Here is an 18,379-nt window from a genome sequence, read left to right as displayed (position 1 = left end):
TGGGGTCTTGGAAAAATCTTTTTTGACTCTAGTTACAGTTATTATGTTAATAATTTTACGATGGTGTAATGTTGCATAATGTTCTTGTGGTAGGTGCTGTGCTAAGTTTTTTTTTTTTTCTTTTTCAGACAAGCAATCTCTAGAGCATGACAAGTTAATTTAGACTGGGTTATCGGAGTTTCAAGGAAAATACTGACAACGCTTTCCTTCAGTGATTGTGAGATGGTTTTATTTTTTTCGTTTTTTTTTTTCTTTTTTCCGCGATCCGGAAAAAGCAAAGTTCCCGGTATCGCGCATCATACTTGGCAAAAAATTCGCTCTGAGTCAAAGGAAAAACTCTACTACCCTACCTGTTTCAGTAACAACATCCATTACGACAAAGTTGATTAGTATAATCCTGGTGAAACAAGGCTCGGAACTTGAACTTAAAAAACTTTCACAAATTTCAGCTTTATGGGTTATACTAAAAAGTGTAAACCCATGAAAAGGGAAAGAACGGCGCAACACGAATTGAATAATAGAACAACAAAACTTATAATACTGGCAGGTCTTATTTGTATCACCAAACATCCTTCGGTTACGTGTAAATATGTTCCTAGAGATTTAATTTTAAATAACCGAATTGAGAAAGGGCATGTATTTGTCGGTAAACTCCTGGAGCAGTTTTGATATGCTTTTACAAATTTACATCGTTAGCATTAAATGCTCGGTAGTATAGTGGTGAGTATCCCCGCCTGTCACGCGGGAGACCGGGGTTCGATTCCCCGCCGAGGAGGAGAATATCTTTTTTTTTTTCTTGTTTTTTGTTTGTTTGTTTGTTTTTTGTTTTGTTTTTTTTTTATCGGTAGGCAATATGATGTAAAAATTATTATTCGCCCAGCTTGTATATAAACCTGTTTATGCAAAAAAGACCTTTCTAGTTGAATTTTGGGATGTGACGTCTTTTGAAATGTACTGTATGAGTAAATCTACGCGACATAAATCAACATCAATGTAACAAATTAACGCCAGTTTTTCATGCGTCTCTCCTGCTACTCATGACAACGTCATAACATTGTCAACGTAGCTGCTGTGATCCACGAGGCTTTGACGGGCCGAGCCGCAGGCGAGGTTCACCAGCGGACCATACCCCCTGCTTCGTTGATATTTTTTGCTCTAACTTCAATTTGCACGCGGCCAGAATGTGGAAAAAGTTTTTGGTGTGGAACACTTGCTATGCAGGCTAATACGATACAGGAAAGTTTTCATTGTCACGAATCACGTCAGCTCTTCTTTCTGACCGTACCCCTTTAACTCAGAATTGGTCTTTCTGAGTCATTACAATAAGCTTATTCGACCTTCTTTTTGGAAACAGGTCATCCACGGACAATGAAAAGTCAAGAAAGGCAAAATAACGAAATTTCGTGACAAATTTTTCGTGACAGCAACATTAGCAGACTTAGCACATTTTAAACCTGGGAATTTTTGGTCAATTTATATGAAGGAGTCGATGATCGCCGCCGGCCGGTTTGTGCAGTGCAGGCGCGTACAGCTCGAACGTGGCAAAAGCTCGATAATATATTTTGTGTTACGTCCTTATTTATGTGAAGGTTACATGCGATAAAGAACTCTTCAACAACCAGGAAGATGATGGACGATGAGGAAGCTTTGAAAGAGAGTGTCTCCAACCTCAGATCGGCCATACTTCTTGGTCGAACAGACATCATTCGAAGCATTCTCTCGACAGCTGCGGAATGTAAGCTGAGGAAATTGCTCTTTTTTATTCCATCCACGGCCTAGTAATTTTGAAATCAAGTGTTTTGTATTTTGCTGCAGCCAACATTCGACTGAAAATTCTTAAAACGGAGTATATTCTTTCAAGACTCTCAGGGTTTACTCTTTTGTACGTAATATGTACTAGATGTTGGCAGCTGTCAGCCACACACAAAAGAAAGCTTCGGAGTCTATATATGTAAACTTAACTTAAATTGTTCTGATTTTTTTTGCGTGAATTATGAAGTTAAACGTAGAGAGCGAACTGAAAAGTGTGACAATATTTGTTTTTCTTAGTATCCCTGATTATGAACTTTACCCGAGTTTTCTTTACACGATAGTTGTTGTGTAATTCAAGCTTTTTTGAAAGCGTTTCATGTGTGTCCAGAACTGGGGTCTGAATATTTACAGAGTATGAAAAGGTTAATGTACAATCAATAATTAAAAATTATTTTCCTGGTTCAAAGTGGCAAATCTGAAGACACTCAAAAGAATTGGTAGGGGGGTGCAGTGGGGCAACGTTTGCTACAAATATGGAGGGGAGAGGCTGAAAGTTTTTTTAAACCCTTCAGGTCTACACTATGTTTTCAACAAAAAGGAGGTTTGGGCTCCTTTAGATCCGACTCAGATTCATATGCATGTTTAGGTATGATGTGCACATGTTTTATTTTACAATGCTTGAATGTTTTGTATTTTTTTTAATAGACAGGGAAGAAGATGGCCTATTTGGTGATGATGAGGAAGAAGAGGCTCAGCTAGGTGTTCCAAAGCAGTTTTATTACGATGAGTATGACGATCCTTATGATATTCTGAAAATGATGATGAACTATGTCGATAATGATGCGGGCACATGTCTTCATCTTGCAACCAAGGTAAGTCTCATTTTCTCGACTCAGGTTCTGTAAAAATAATTTGTTTAAGTCATGGTACATGTACATATGAAGTTCATTTTTACTGATTTGCTAAGTACATTATTGGACATGTATTTTGTGGTTTAAGTTTTTCTTTGGTTCCAAATTTTTCAACCAGTTGGCTTATAAAATTATTTTGGTTTTTACAGCTTGATATTTATCATCATAATCTGAAAAAATTATTTCAAACCACGATTAACTTTGAATCACAGAATGTAATCTGTGCACTTTCACAAAAATCTGCTTGACTGTGGAAATTGACAAGTCCAGGCAAAGATTACCTTGAAAAGTCAAAGTCAGACAAAAGGTGCATTTCTTTGGGAAAATCCAAGACCAAAAGCAGATTTTATATTTCTTAACTAAACAGATTAATCCAAAATCACTCTGATCATATTGCATCAAAGGAACTAAAGAATCCAAGGATTCTTTGGTTCCTTTGATGCCCCATGATCTGAGTGATCTTGGATTAATTTGTTTAGTAAAGAAATGCAAAAGTGATCCATTTTTGTATTCAAGAATCCAATCTTGGATTTTCCCTTATGCCTGATTCACACTAGCAACACAATGACTTGATGATATAACAACATACATACTTAAACTTTATCAACCAGTTGAAATTTTGTTAGCCTAGAGGAAACACCTCCTGCTGTTACTAATTATGTCGGTAATGTGAACATCGATATAAAGACATAAGGAAATTAATATCACTGTTTGTTTTTTCTGTATGTCATTATGTTCATGCTGTTATATTGCAATTATGCCATTATATCATTATGTCAGGATGTTCATACTGCTTTTAACACATAATGACATAACAGCCCTCTTATGTTTATTTCCCTATTTCACTAAGTGTGAACTAGGCTTAAGAAACACGCCCATAGTGGACCCCATGTTATGACCAACTCAATAATATTTAAGCCACCTTTGTTGGCCTGAAAAAATGCTTGTCACTCATTTTCTTTATTAAAGAACACTTTAAATACAATGTTATAATTGCCACTTATACAATTATGTTATGGCCCAAAAGAGGTCTTATTAACAGGGTTTCCATTGTGTATTGTTTTGTGTCAAATGTTATAAAAAAAAAACTCAGAGAGTTCTAGTTGAGGAATGAATGCAAGAACACTAAGGGGGACAAATATCAGTTCTAAATAATAGAATAAGCTCACACCATGTCAAAGGAGTAGATTACATGAATTCTCAAACACTGTAATCTAATTAAAATCAAACTTTGTCAATAAATGCTTATCACTAACTAAAGCTAATTCATCTTTGCTTGCTGTAGCTTGGTTATACAGATGCAGTACGTGCTCTGTTAGCAGCCGGATCTGATCCAACCATTCCTAATAGTGAAGGAGCCACAGCGTTTGATTACTGTACAGAGAAGGCAATCCTAGGAGTTTATAATGAGGAACTACTGCAAGCTGCTGCTAACTCAAAGTAAGTGACAATGTTGCTTTTAGAAATAACAGTTATAGTTTATTATTATTAACAATGACTATCAATATTATAAGTAGAGATGATGGAAGAAACCAGCTGCGGTTAACTCTGACCAGTTGCAATCGAATGACAGAAGTGATGCAGAGCTAGCTCATGGATCATGCTAGTCCAGCATTGGTTATCGCCTGCCCTCCCTCAATCCTTCACCAGCATTTTTGTGAGGTGTTGACAAAACATGTCCTTTTGCATAGTAGCACTTCAAAATTCAATTGTTTTTGCCAACAATGTAAGGCAAGGGAAATAGCTGGAGTGTTTTGAACTGAAGAATTGAAGGAATTGAACCTTCAAGCCAATTTTTGACACTCATGTTAAACAGTCATGGTCTTGAAAGTGCAATTTTGTTTAGTAAGTTAACATCTTACAGGTGATATTTAATAAGATAATTTCTGCAGTATACTATGATGATACTATTTTTGCCATTGAATAAATGTCAATGATGCAGCCTGGAATTACTACATACGCTGTATGTTGTAAGTTCCATTTCACTCACAAGTTACATGAAATCAACGTACATGTTATTTTGCATAATCTTCAGTGTACCCAGGGTGCGTAAGTTGTTGAAGGCAGGAGTCAGTGTGAATGCTGGTGATGGCGCAGCGAGTGATAATAAAGCACTTCATTGGGCTGCTAGCTATGGGAATGCTGACATTGTTAAGCTTCTTTGTGGTAAGAATTAAAGTGGAGTTTTATAGTGTTCTTTCAGAATTGTCAACTCTTTGATTCCCCTATCAATTGTCTTTGAAAAACTGATACAGTTCTACCCCCCCCCCCCCCCCTCCCCCATCTCAGCCCAATCTCCCTGGAAATTCCAGTTTTTGTTTGATACTTGCCTTTAAAGATTTTGTCTTTTCAGGCTCTCCCCTTTGGAATTTCCAAATCCCTCCCTGGGGTGGGTATGGATATAATTATTCTGGAACCACGCATTATTACTGTCACAGTGACTGTGTTCTGAATTGGACTGAAGAGGATCATAGTCATTTTGTATTGAAGATTGATAAAACTCCAAGGCTTATGTTATGCACCATTCAATCACTATCCTGGTTAAAATCTTACATACATGTACAGTGTAAGATCCTAGCTGTAAGATCACACAGGATCTGACCCAAGATAGTAACTTCAGATCCTATTGGACTCTATGTAAAATTTCCAACAACCCATTGGTGGTCTAATTAACATTAATTTAATCTAATACTCCATGGAGCAAGCAATAGGAGGAGACAGGAATTAAATTGCTGTGCCAACCTACCATTATTGCTTTTTTGGACTTATTCAATTTTTTAATTCAGAAAATGAAGCTACAGTCAACATTACCAACAAAGCTGGAATAACCCCACTTCATGATGCCATCAACAGAGGAGACATCGATATTGCTAAAATACTACTTGAATATGGAGCTACATCAGATATCAAAGCTAAAGAGGGGTAAGGTTTCATATAGATTTTGTGAAAACATGGAGAAATTGTTTTGTCAAGGATCACAGCTTCAGTTGTTGAAGCTTTGCGTATTTGAATCAAGTTATCAGTACAATTTTATTGATGACCAGCAAGAGCTCCTTCTTTGCATGATGGCCACAATACTACAACAGCAAAGTCTTGTTCATCTTAAAGCCTTGTCTGATTATTTTCTTGGCTGGTAATCAGGCCTGGTTGGTAGCAAAATCTGATCACAGGTTTTAAACATTAGAAACTATCATGTCAGCCACTTTTTTGGTGTCCATGTCAGCTTAAAGGAAGTATAACATACACCAAATAATATTTTCAGAATTAAATTTTGGGACCTTGGCTTCTTTACACTTAAAAAATAGATGCTTACTTTAATACAGATTTGACAGAGGAGTACATGTAACTGTTTAATTTATTGTTCATTCTTTCAATCATTCAGGCAGTGGTTTATTCATTAATTAATTTATTTTCATTTAGAGCTTGCAAAGGGAAGACAGCAATGGACTTAGTCTGCACTGAGGAAATGAAACAATTACTCACTTCACCCATCATCAAAGAAACCAAGCCTGTTACCAATGGAACAGCCAATCAACAAGCTGTGAATTCAGGTATCCATTCAGATGCATTATATCAAAGATTTAGTCTTCCATAGCCATTTAGAAACTGTGCATTCGATGCTGTTATGGTTCTCCTTCCATTATCCTTCTCTGCTAGGGGCAATCCAAAAGTTGGCTGTCACAGATTTGAAATGAAACAAATCCTGCATTGGGATTGGCTATCTGAGCAGGCAATATGAGGCTATCTTGCCTGTCCAAGATAACCTGCTGCTTTCTGCAAGGAAATTGTATTATTAAAACTACTTTTATTAAATCATTGATTCTCATGTATAATACATGCAACTCCTTTACTGATAAAACTTGTCCAGTCAAGATGACTGGATATTGGGCTCATTCTTTTTTGGAGTATTTATGTTGAAGTCCGTAAACACACAATAAGAAAAGAACTTGTCCATTGTCCAGCTGTCTTGACCTCATGCTCCATCAAGCATCTTCTGATCCACCAACTACCAACATCTCCCATAGGCAGGCGCTATCTCAAGTTATGCTGTCCAATCAGGAACTTTGCTCTTGTATCCTCAATGGTTTTCACCATGTTCTTATACTGTTAATAGGCATTCAATCATAGATGACTGGATGGCTATAACTCCTAGTTACAAACACACACTGTAACCACACACACTGCATTTATGCCGATACTGTAAGGGTGTTTTTAAAATCTATTACCAGTTTAAATGATGTTTCTCTTTTAAAATTTTGAATCCTTCCCGGCCACAGAGTCACTTCCAACTGAGATGAGTACTTTAGCACTAATTCCAGCAAGCACAGCCTCCTCTCTACCCTCCACACCATCTTCCAAGTCCCATCTACAGATGCTGACAGGAATGACCCCACCTGCCAACAGTGAGCCTCTGGACCCAACATTTCTTCATGTATGGCCACACCCTCAGAGGATCACTCAGATTAAGGGTACCAGGTTTTTCCCGACATCTGTCCTTCCTGTTGTGTTATTCAGGGACTTGCAATCAGGTAAGGGAGCCAGTCATGATGGGAAAAAATGGAAAGAACTTTGGCTGGCAAGTGACTTAAAACTGTTTTGCTGAAAACAAGTGTTGAACTGTTATTAAATGCAGTAAAAACCTGCATATAAGAACCTTACATTTAAGAACTTGTTAGGCTAAAATTTCCCTGTTAAGCATCCTTCACATAAGAACCATTCTAGGCTAAAATCTCATTACATGTTCTTATCAAAATATAGAGTTTTTTCAAATATAATACAGTACATCACATGTGATATAAAAAAGGTAAACAGAAACTAGCCAGAGCATTGGTAGTGGTATGGGACCATAATACTGTACTGTGAATGATTTAATATAAAGGCCAGACCTGTGAGTACAAGTTAAAAAATAAATTAAGAACATAGGTGGCCTAATTTCACAGTAAACACCATTTATATAAGAACCTATGGAGGCTAACTTGAAAAACCTAGGTTCTCATACACAGGTGTTTACTGTAGATTGACATGAAAATACAAGTACAGTACAATGCATGTCTCTTCTGATCAAGATTTCAAGACTTTTTCTTAGATGTTGCAGTGTTATTTTTAGTTAAGATGAGATTTGACACCAGTGATGTGGAAATTTGGCACAAACATTTACAGTTATACCAAAATTCAAAACTGCCTCCACCAAACAGTGGCAGAAAGAAGTGGGTTATTTCTCATCCACACAACCAGCTAATGGCCATTGAAAGTTCACCAACAGATGACCACCAGTTTCTTTTTTGGAAGCTGTTCTTCACTTTTTACCCAAGTTTGAATTATTTTACTTTAAAAACTTAGGTAAATATTAGAATTCATTTTAAGTTGTTGACTGTGACACAATGCATGCATTCTTTTCACTTGTTCTAACTCTCTTTTTAACCTTCAAGGAGGGAATCGTTTGTAGTTACAAATTACCTTTCACGGTTTATCCTAGATCATTTTCAGGAAATTTGTGAGATTTGGAACACTGTGAATGAAAGTTTTAAACAAGTTGGTTACACCCTGGATCTGAAGGTTGTGGGAGAAGGTAAAACTGGAGTGTTTTAAAAGTATTTTTATCCCTTGAAAATGCTGCCGGGCATTCAGATTCATGATTCATGGCCACATTGAAAATTCTGGTCATTAATTCATTAAAGCCTGTCTCCTACAGCGATGTTCTTGACATGTTCTGCTACCAAAAGGGAATGTTTATGTACGAGGCTAATTTTCCCCAGCATTTCATCAAGTAAGCCCATCAGGTTGCCAATGAATACATGTAACTTTATAGAGTCAAGTGGAGAGATGCACTGTTATAATTTTAGTGCATAACCTAAAACCAGGGTTTGGTGGTCGAATTGTTAGTGCACTGGAGTCTTCTCAATCAAGAGGCCTAGAGATAAACACCAGCCTACTGATTCACTTCATGCCCAAAGAGCTTTTAATTAGTCTTGCTTCCCTTATAAAAAGAAAACATGGACCTCTGGATGTCAGTTAGACCTTCATGTCTCTTTGCGCTGTGTTGATTTGTGTTTTGTCCTTGTTTGATAGCATCTGTGAAGAGAGGAAGTGTTGCCAGCAGTATTGAATGTCATGTGTGTCCACACTCATTTAATAAGTCAGAGAGCTATAGAATCAACATTTCAACTATAAAGGTACTTGATCTTTTCTTGGTCTGGTGGATATTAACCCATTTATTCATTTTTAAATTAAATTCTCAAGTTATATTCTTGAACATATTATTTTGGGTGATTGCAGCTTTATCTTGTAAGCGAGTATGTGTGTAACCAACCTCTTGTTAGTCTCTGTTGTGGTCTTTTCTCCAGTTGTAACAAGGAATTTAGAAGGAGAGATGCAAGACTCCAATCTTGTCTGGAGTGGTTATACTATCCCTTGATGAGGAGAATGGAGGGATCATGCATGATATTTAAGGTTACAGTATACCTTCGGGTCGGCAATTTTCTTCAAATTTGGATTTTTGGGTCAAAATAGTGGTCGAAGAATAATCTCTAATTTCTGAAAAAAAATTTGAAAAAGGCTAAATATTGGCGGAGAAATGGCGGTTTTACGTTTTCACCGGAAGTAAAAGTTGACCTCTTGATTGACAGCCCTATAGCGCGTATGCAATCAACTGAGACGATTTTCGCGGGAATTACCTATATGGATGTCACGAATTGACTACTCAGTTGATCAACATTGTTGTTCTGACTACCCAGCATCTTTGGTATTAGGCGTGTCTCTATTAAGTTATAAGTAAACATAGACCACGTTTAAACCATGGACTAGTTCGAAAAAGCGAAAACAGCGAAGAACGAATGAAAATACATCAATGAGTGAAGAAGCGAAAGTTCGCCACGCGGATGAAGCTATAGTTATCGTATAAGGCGGGCAAATATTCGTGGTAAGAGAAAAGAAAGGTTCTGTAAAAATTTCGGAACTTGACAGCAATAACAGGGATGCTGACAGAGACTCTTCTGATGAGTCTGATATCAACGAATCGTCGGACTTATTGAGACCATTTGAAATATTATCCATGCATAGCTGCCCACACACAGTTGCTCTCCGCGCTTTCTTTTGTTTGTTTCCTTCGCTCAGCCACTCTAGCATTCGTATCCTTTTTAGTCTTCTCCATTTTGCCAGACCAGCTTCAAGAAAAACCGAGCTACAGAAAAATTATCTCTCTACCTTCGGTTCCTTGCGCGCATTGCGAAACACAAGAGTTTTTTAGAGATTCGTGCGTAAATTTCACCAGGAGGTTAACGGTAGTAAACTTTCCCTGCACTGATTGGCTTAGTTATCTGAGAACCCAGTTGAAGGCGTTTGTGGGCGGAGTTTGTTTACGCAGCAGAAAATGTTTCTTAGCGCTGTTTTCTCGAATAAATTTTTTCACTTGAAGCAGACACTTTAAAGAGTTATAACTCAAAGGGAATTTGTTCAATTGCTCTTAAATTTGGACAGTGGCTAGTTTAACATATAAACTACAAAAGCGTGTCTGGGAATTGTTAATTTCGAAATACTTTTTCTTCGAGAGCGATTTTTGTACGATCACTCCACATTTTTTTAATCCTATTTCGAAAATGTTCTGGAACTTTTTACTGCAATTGAATATGCCAAAACGCAGACACGTTTTTTAAGCGCTTTGGGCCCTGAAACCGAGGAAAAAATTAAATTGGCAAAAAACGAAATTCACTTTGACTTGTAGCTTTCGAAAGGTGATTCGGGCGCTCGCATTTAGTGGTCGTGAAAAATTCGACAATTCATTTTCTTTCAAAATTCTTGGTATAGTTTGATAGCCAGCCCCATAAGCTTTAATTTGATATAGGGGTTTAGGTATCTACAGCTTAAACTGCACGCGCTACATCGCTTGCGCGCGAGACACCCCTGAAGGTATACTGTAACCTTAATCTGTTAATTATTACCAAACAGGTTGTTTTAACTGCCAGTGACCTGCCAGGCATGTGGTATGCTGTAAACACTTTGCTTCAGATCTTTCGACTTTTCCATGGCAAGGGAATACCACAGATACAGGTAACACTATCTGTTTCTCGTTAAGTTCTTATAATTTTCTTTTTGACACTCCAAAAAACTCCGGAAATTTCCCTAAGACAGCTATGACAAAGAAAATAAACCACTCAACAAATTCTCCATGGCATAAGTGGTCTTCCCCAAAATCCAGGAACTTTATTGCAACTCAAACAATATGTCACTCAATCCTTCCACATGTAACTTGTAACTTCTGGTAAAAGTAATTTCTGGTTTGCTCTCACAAAAAAACCTATTTTCTAAAAAATGGGGAAGAGAAAAATAATCTTTAACACTATCCATCACCCTAGCTATGAGTATTTCGGTTATTATTGATTGAGTGCTTGTCCGATTGACTGATTGATCAATTGACATATTGATTGATTGATTGATTGATCGATTGATTGCTCTATTTTGTAACAGCCTTCCTCGTGTTACTTTGTTTATTTCAGATAAGTGACTGGCCAGACTTAAAGTTCAGAGGAGTATTATGGGATGTGTCATCAGGTCGCATTCCAACCCTGGTCAGTGAATACGCTTTAGTAGAATGAATGGCTGATTGGGTGCACAGAAGTTACGTGTAATCTAAACAAGTTCTAAAATAAACTCAAATGTTTCTGTGTCGGAATGTAGCCAGTGAAGGTAATTTGTACTGTTTTCAGCAAGATACAACCTATATGAAACAAATTCGTTGTGTTCTCCCAGGGGGGCACTCCCATATAAAAAGGACAGGGGTGCTGGTTGGAAATTTTGAAAAGAACCCCTAAGAGGTACTAAGATGCTGTTTTGAGGGCATGGCTTGAATTTCTTGTCACCCCTAAGAGGTAACAATTCTAAAACAACACATTATCTCCTGTCATTTTTTTTTTTTCGGCTCAATACCCTAAAAGGTACTGCAAAGGCTCCCGCTGTGGACCTTTTGAGGCCGATCACCCTAGGAGGTATCAAAACTGCTTTTTAACTCCTAAAAGATACAATGAGCATCCCAGTCCTGTATATATGGAATCCCCCCCCCCCCCCCGTGTCTTCTATGCCGGGGGAACACAAGTATCTGAGCTTTCTATCTGTATTTTTACTGTCATTATTCTGAAGTTTTTCAAGGTTTTGAACTATGTGGCATACTTTTTAAAGCACATTATGCCAGATTGAGTGCAACACATCACATTTTAACGCTTTCTCTCGCTCAGGAAACGGTGTTTGCCCTCATTGACGTTCTATCTGCCATGAAAATCAACCAGCTACAATTGTACATGCAAAACACATTCTCCTTCACTGGACATGAGACAGTTTGGCGGAATGCCACTCCCTACAGTGCAAGGTACACTGTCAATAGACTATTTCCGTATTCTCGGTATTAGACTGGAACTAACTTGCAAGCAAGGCTCAGGCGGGTGAATATCATTAAAAAGAGATTAATGTCATTTGCATGTGAAAAGACTCCCTGCATTAGCCTCAGTTGCAAGCCATTTCCAGTCCAATACCAAGAATACGAATCTGGTCCATTGACCAAGTTTATTTATTTAGTTTGTTATAAGATTGATGAATATAGTGTTTTAGTATCACCCAACTAGTGGACTAATGCAAATCCTGCATTTTGATTGGCTACGCTACTAGAGGACTATTAGTAATAGTCCTCGAGTAGCGAAATTGGCGCAATCGAGCGTGACGTTTTCTTTCGTTTTATTCCCAAATAAATATTTCTTCAACTTGCATTTGCTAACTTTATTATTGCCTTTTCTGTCCGAGTAGTTGGGTGATACTAAACTGAGGCATCTGAAGCAACTGACGGGAAAAGCTATGTAATATTCTAGTTTACCTGTTTATGTCGTGGGACTGGGCATTCCGTAATACTCCACAAATAATTCCGGGTGTGTTTTTTTGTTGAGAAGCCCTTTGAAGAGCTTTTTATTTCGAGCGAAACGGAAGTTGGGCCTTGTTTTCGGGAGGGATTTAACGTTTCTGGTCTTGTATTTGGAAGGGAGGATAACCTGTAAAGTCCTGATAACCTCATTCTCTTTTTGTATTTTTATCATTGCAGTGATATCATCAAGATAGACAGTTATTGTAGGAGAAGATACATTGAGCTTGTGCCTCATATTGAAAGCTTGTCTGACTTCAGTCAATGGTAAGTATAGAACTGTTACCTAGTTGAACTGTAGATCGAGTAAGGAAGGGCTATACAATTTTTATAGTATGTGGAGTGCCACTAAGGACATTGCTTCAACTGATTCATTCATCTGTGTGACTTGGTATAGAACTTGTCCGCTTCGACTAACACTTCAGCGCTAGGGTGATATAGCATCGTATCGGTCTTGCGCAAGGCTTGTGTGCGAATCCCGTTGAAGCGTGGCATTTGTAGCGTTACATCTGTCATTTCTACCATGTTACACACAGGCTTATAAGCGCGTTGCATGGCCAAACAGTAGAAGTTTACTAGTGAACGGCTGTATCATTGATGGAATGTGTTTGGGATTTTCCTAAGTTTATGGATTACAAGGATCAATATTTACTGCAAGTATTTATTATCCTTCTCAGGTTGAAGTTTAAGTCGTATAAACACTTAGCTGAAGAAGAAGTTGAATTTGATCCACGTCAGGAAAGGTAAGCCTCGTCTTAAATGGACAACTTTAAAATGTGTAGCACTCGTATTTCGCTCCAATGCAAGTGTACAAGGGGCTCTCACATGAAATTGTTATATCTTGCGAGCGTTATCATTGCATTTTGTGACATGCGTGATGAATCAAGCAAACGCAATCAAGAGCAACTTCGTTCTTAAAGTCTCTCTTGTCCCCACATCCCTGAGCTGCAGGAGGGAGGTCTTCAGTTCAAGCGAAAAGTGCGAGGAGTGCCCTAGACTTTCTCAGAGTCCGCTTCCTCGCTTGTCGCTCATTTTATAGAAGTAGAAGTCGACTTGTGGCAAGTCTAGATGTGCCTTAACATTAGCTAGTAACCACCCTGTAAAAAATAAAGGTGGACGTAATTCGAGTACAGAAATCAATGTCTCCTTAAATCTCAACTAAATGTATCCATTACGTTGTTTAACAGAGTTTCATCCTGTCTCTGCCCAACAAACGAAGAAAGCATCAATCTGGTTCTAGGCCTTCATGCACAAGCGTTTCCCTGTTTTTCATCCGCAAGGTAAATAACTTTGGACGTTTTTCTTACGAACGTCTTGAATTTTAAACCAATCACGTCGGCTGTAAGTGCTATGCAGGAATTAAAATTAGCCAGTCAGAACTGGTAGTCTATATAGCTATTGGTGAAAAGGGCGGGGAAAGTGGCCCCAGGCCAAATCATTGTTGCTCTGTTTTGCATCTGATTGGCTGGGTATATTTTATATTTTCTTTTTTTGTACTCAATCTCTCGCCATTCTTAAACATTGTTGACTAAGGCCTTAGCTCTCTTTCTTTTATAACAGTTTCTAACAAGTTATTTTGTAATTCTGCACACTTCATTTCGTTCAGGTTTGTTCACGCTGGCTTGGACATGGCGCCAGAATTTGGAAAAGGAAAATCACACGTCATAGCACAGGTAATATTCTCGCTGATTCTAATTTGTCTTTCCCGAGTTCGGTACACGAAATTTTGTTTTTCTTTTTTGTCCTGTCCAATTCGGCCAGTAATTTAACCTTCTGGTTATTCTTTTGTAGGCGAAGGGGGCGGACGAGGTTTTCATGAGCCATCTACGTTCCGTGCACCGATCATGTTCGAGACACGGACGCACGCTTCAGTTCTGGGCTAACGCTCTTCATGATGACCCTGAACAGTTGTGGAATCTCCCCCCTGGAGTCATAGCCATGGAATATGGCAATGCGGTATTCCTTCTCTTTCGCTGTGATAGCCATAGTTTACGGTGTTTTCAATCTCTTTTTTGTTACTGAAAAGAGAAGCGACAGGTCGACGAGACACTGTTGGCCTATAAATTTGCTGTCAGTCATGGTTGCTAGACAACAGAACATTGTCAATAGACAAACATCAATAACCTTGCTCAGATTTTAGTTTAGTGGACTGCTGTCGTAGTTTTGATTCGTTCTGTCAGTTTGAAAAACCATAGTTAATAGAGGGAAATGGTTATGAAACCTGGCACTTGAAGTTCTTTGTTGTATGTTTTTGTTTGCTTTTTTGGGGGTTGACCCTGCACAAAACCTGACAAAATACAAAAGGTGGTTATGTGTACTCGTATCACTAATCAATAGAAGCATTGCGATTATGTAATTGATGCATAGTCTATGAGCATAAAACAAAAGATGTGCAGGGTCAAGGACCTTCCAACATAAATCTTAGCCTGTTTGTTAACTTTGCTTCTTTGATGTTTAACAGGCTTCTTAACCATTTCTTCCCATTAACTTTGGAAAAAAGAAATCGCAAAACGTACGAGGAACGCTTTGTGTAAAACCCTGTTTTTGGACTAATCTGGTTAGAAATTATAATAAGAGCAAGCGAACGCATAAACGAATCTCATTTTCTGTAATTTCAAGGGTTATAGAAAGGGATAAATGTTCCCGAGGTTACTGCCGGGTTAACTTTGCCTTAAAATCCCCCTTCAAAGGTGAGAACGTCCTTAAATCGCTTCTTGATTTATTGATTATTTACTTGAATGTTACAAATCATAATTCAGGCTTAAGTTTTATACTGTTTTTTTTTTTTTTTTCGTTTATATATTTAGGCTGATCACGACTTTTTCAAATGTTGTAGGCCATTAGTCGATGCTGGGTAAGTATGATCACATGAAGCAAATGGTATTTTACCAGCTTTTTCTTTTGGTAAAAAAAGTATAATAGAAAAATACGGTTGCGTATTTTAGTTTCAGGTCGAGGAGTGGTTTATTTATTGATATATTTTTGGCTTCCATTTCAGAGTAAGCTTCTTTGTTTGTCCAGGAACTAGTTCGTGGAACAGGTGAGCCGTTAAATTTAGTTTCTCTTCGCTAAACAAACGCCAAAACTTTAGGAAACGATTTTAATACCGAGACTCTCTGCAAGACAAAAAGATTGCCCTCTAGTGGGAAGATATGCAGGTGTGAATTTAGTAAGTTTCTATTGTTAAATTCTGGGTTTTTCTTGACAGTGCTTGTGGTAACACCGAAGAAAGTATTTCCGTCATGAACAATGCTGTGCAAGCGGCAGTCATGTGCGGCGCTCTCGGTGTCCTCATCTGTGATTGGTCCTTACCTGGTCACGTGAATCCTCTGACCGTCAGTATCCCAGCAGTACTCGCGGGTGCCGGATTTGCGTGGAAGGCTTCTGCAGATGTGGTGAGTTCACTTCTTTTGTGGATGTTTACACTGTGAGGCTTAAAAAAAAATACGTCAGACTTGCCATGAATGTTTCGCAACGATTGCAACAACGGAAACGTTGAAAGGCGCGTTCATTTTGTGGTAATGTTGAGGATGAGAAACCGACTCCACCCCTCCTTCCCTTAAACTTATTGGTAAAAATAAACGCACGAGGTTCGTTTTGTCCGCCATATTGCTTTGTATGTTTGTCTTGTATGCCTACGACTTCGACTTCTCCTTCCGCGGCCGGTAACAGTAAGTTCCGCACGACAATGTTCTCACCAACTCATGTTGTGCCGCAACAATTTCCAAACAATCTTAGACAACTTGCCCTAAAATTTGCCTAGATTCGTCAGTCATAACGGTGGCGAGGATGTAAATGGCTGCAGTGTAGATAGGTTTGAAAAATTGAGAAGCGCGTGTAAATGGTGCGAGATTTTCCAAAAATTGTGTTGCACCATGGAAACCATTTAGGAAATTGCCATCTTTTTTTGTGAAATCCGTGAGGTATCCTTTTGCTTTTGAATTAACGCGCCAAGTAAACACCAATCAAAGGCACTGCATGGATCTTGAAGAGCAACGTTGTCTCCATGTGAAATGTTTGGCGCTATATTGTAAGATAGAATACGTACGTTCCCGACAGCCAACACAGAAGGCGTTTACAAGGTTCTTTTCAATTGGCTAAAAACGAAACAATAAAGATTACAGACAATGCCCCTAGCTCTATGCGGCCTAAAACTGAGAGGTGCAGATTACCAATCAAAATAGGGGATTCAAAGTAATGCAGATCAACCCGGCGGTCAACAGGGCCTTCTTCAGAGCTCAAAATAATTAACATATCTCTTGACTGGGGAAAGTTTTTTGGACCCAGTTATTGACGAGATATGTCTGTTTACTAAGGCCTATTTTAGTCCTTTTACGAGATTGTACTAAGTAACACCTTTTGTCCTCTTTTAGTCGTCTGTGAAGACATCCCTCCCCGACGTTTTAAGTCAACACGTGTTTATGGATACTTCCGGGACATTTGGTCAAGCTCTGATGGACCTGGGTACAACACACTCGATTTTACTCAGTGATGACGCCATAGAGTCACTTGTCACCGCTGACAACAGAAGAGTTCACCCGGTCGCGCATTCTCCGGGCAGCAAGCTGCTGTGGCGAATTTTAGAGACTGAAGGCTCATGCAGTATTGACAAAGTTACTTCGGATAGTTTGCAGGTACAAAGACAGGTCATCTAATCATGTTTTTGAGATCATACAGAGTGGTACTCCAGCCAGTGGACCATATTCGTATTCTCGATATTGGACTGAAACTAGCTTGCAACGGAAGCTAATGCGGGAGTCTTTTCAAATGCAAGTGGCATAAATTTCTCTCTTTTTAATGATATTCTCCCGTATGAGCCTCTATTGCAAGCTAGTTCCAGTCCAATACCGTGAATACAAATATGGCCTATTAAATGTTCCTCACACGTAATTATGGCGCCTTGCTTCATCAACTTTTTTGTTGATAATTTAGGACGATTTCCAGAAGCTCTTACATATTGCTATGTCAAGATGAAAGAGAGACAAAACTTATGGCTTGATTTTTCAGAAAATCGTTCACCAAATGATAACAACCATTAGTAAATCAGGTCAGCTATTGATGATCAGGATGCAAATGAACGACATGTTTGCCTTGGAAACTTGTGCGAGAAACCGAACCCAGTTTGGACTAAATTTCTTTTAAATCTTGTCACATGTCGCTTTCCTGGATTATATGATAGCATAGAATCCTGAGGCGTTAATTTTCTTACAGCAGGCGTTTTTCTAGAAGCTGCAAAACTGTACATGGTTCTTCTACTCCGTGTGACTGTTGTAATTTGTTTACTGTTTTTCTCATTCATTAGAGGGCTGTGCGACAAATAAGACAGTGCCACAAGACGTTTATAGCCGCTGACCTTAAATGCAAACAGAAAACTGATATTTTAAAGGAACTTGATGTATTGGTAGAAATATTACTATTCACAACCAGGTAATGGATGTCATTTTGTGTCATGTTTGCGATGTTTTCTCCTTTTGTTTTCTTCTTCAAGCTTGCTGTCTGGAAGACTTACCCACATATCGAACTGCATAAGCGGAGCTCTGAGCGAGAAATATGTCTGCTTCGTTCAAAACCCGAGAGCGAAGAGCGCAAGGAGGAGAAATGACTGCAAGCTCGAGCTTCTCGCCTGGACTACTTTCAACCACAAAGGACTAAGAAAGCGGCGTCGACAAAAGCTGGATCGGACCGGACCGGATCACGGACCGGATCACGGACCGGATCACGGACCGGATCACGGACCGGATCACGGATCGGATCACGGATCGGATCACGGATCGGATCAAGGAAAAAAAAATTCAAAATTCAAGATTCAAAATTCAAA

The 18,379-nt window shown here is 38.7% G+C and overlaps 1 protein-coding gene and 1 non-coding gene across 2 annotated transcripts in view; both read left to right on the top strand.

Annotated features, from left to right (window-relative positions):
- The first annotated feature begins 703 nt into the window (after positions 1-703).
- On the top strand, positions 704-775 carry Trnad-guc (transfer RNA aspartic acid (anticodon GUC)). The gene has a single exon. It is a non-coding gene; the product is annotated as a tRNA-Asp (tRNA).
- A 150-nt stretch (positions 776-925) lies between these two features.
- Positions 926-18,379, top strand: part of LOC145486029 (uncharacterized) — a 22,280-nt gene continuing 4,826 nt past the window's right edge. The window contains exons 1-22 of the mRNA XM_081464725.1: positions 926-1,735; positions 2,458-2,624; positions 3,949-4,103; positions 4,699-4,829; positions 5,450-5,585; positions 6,084-6,214; positions 6,941-7,192; positions 8,140-8,232; positions 8,733-8,836; positions 10,608-10,709; positions 11,156-11,227; positions 11,891-12,021; positions 12,742-12,828; positions 13,239-13,304; positions 13,749-13,841; positions 14,168-14,234; positions 14,353-14,517; positions 15,369-15,415; positions 15,560-15,601; positions 15,770-15,956; positions 16,935-17,195; positions 17,864-17,988. Of these exons, the coding sequence (XP_081320851.1) occupies positions 1,627-1,735; positions 2,458-2,624; positions 3,949-4,103; positions 4,699-4,829; positions 5,450-5,585; positions 6,084-6,214; positions 6,941-7,192; positions 8,140-8,232; positions 8,733-8,836; positions 10,608-10,709; positions 11,156-11,227; positions 11,891-12,021; positions 12,742-12,828; positions 13,239-13,304; positions 13,749-13,841; positions 14,168-14,234; positions 14,353-14,517; positions 15,369-15,415; positions 15,560-15,601; positions 15,770-15,956; positions 16,935-17,195; positions 17,864-17,988 (2,723 nt within the window). The 5' untranslated portion in view covers positions 926-1,626. The remainder of the gene's footprint in view (positions 1,736-2,457; positions 2,625-3,948; positions 4,104-4,698; positions 4,830-5,449; positions 5,586-6,083; positions 6,215-6,940; positions 7,193-8,139; positions 8,233-8,732; positions 8,837-10,607; positions 10,710-11,155; positions 11,228-11,890; positions 12,022-12,741; positions 12,829-13,238; positions 13,305-13,748; positions 13,842-14,167; positions 14,235-14,352; positions 14,518-15,368; positions 15,416-15,559; positions 15,602-15,769; positions 15,957-16,934; positions 17,196-17,863; positions 17,989-18,379) is intronic.

Source organism: Orbicella franksi, chromosome 4 (assembly GCF_964199315.1).
Source record: "Orbicella franksi chromosome 4, jaOrbFran1.1, whole genome shotgun sequence".
Taxonomy (NCBI): Eukaryota; Metazoa; Cnidaria; class Anthozoa; order Scleractinia; family Merulinidae; genus Orbicella; species Orbicella franksi.
This window is presented reverse-complemented; position numbering and strand designations above follow the sequence as displayed.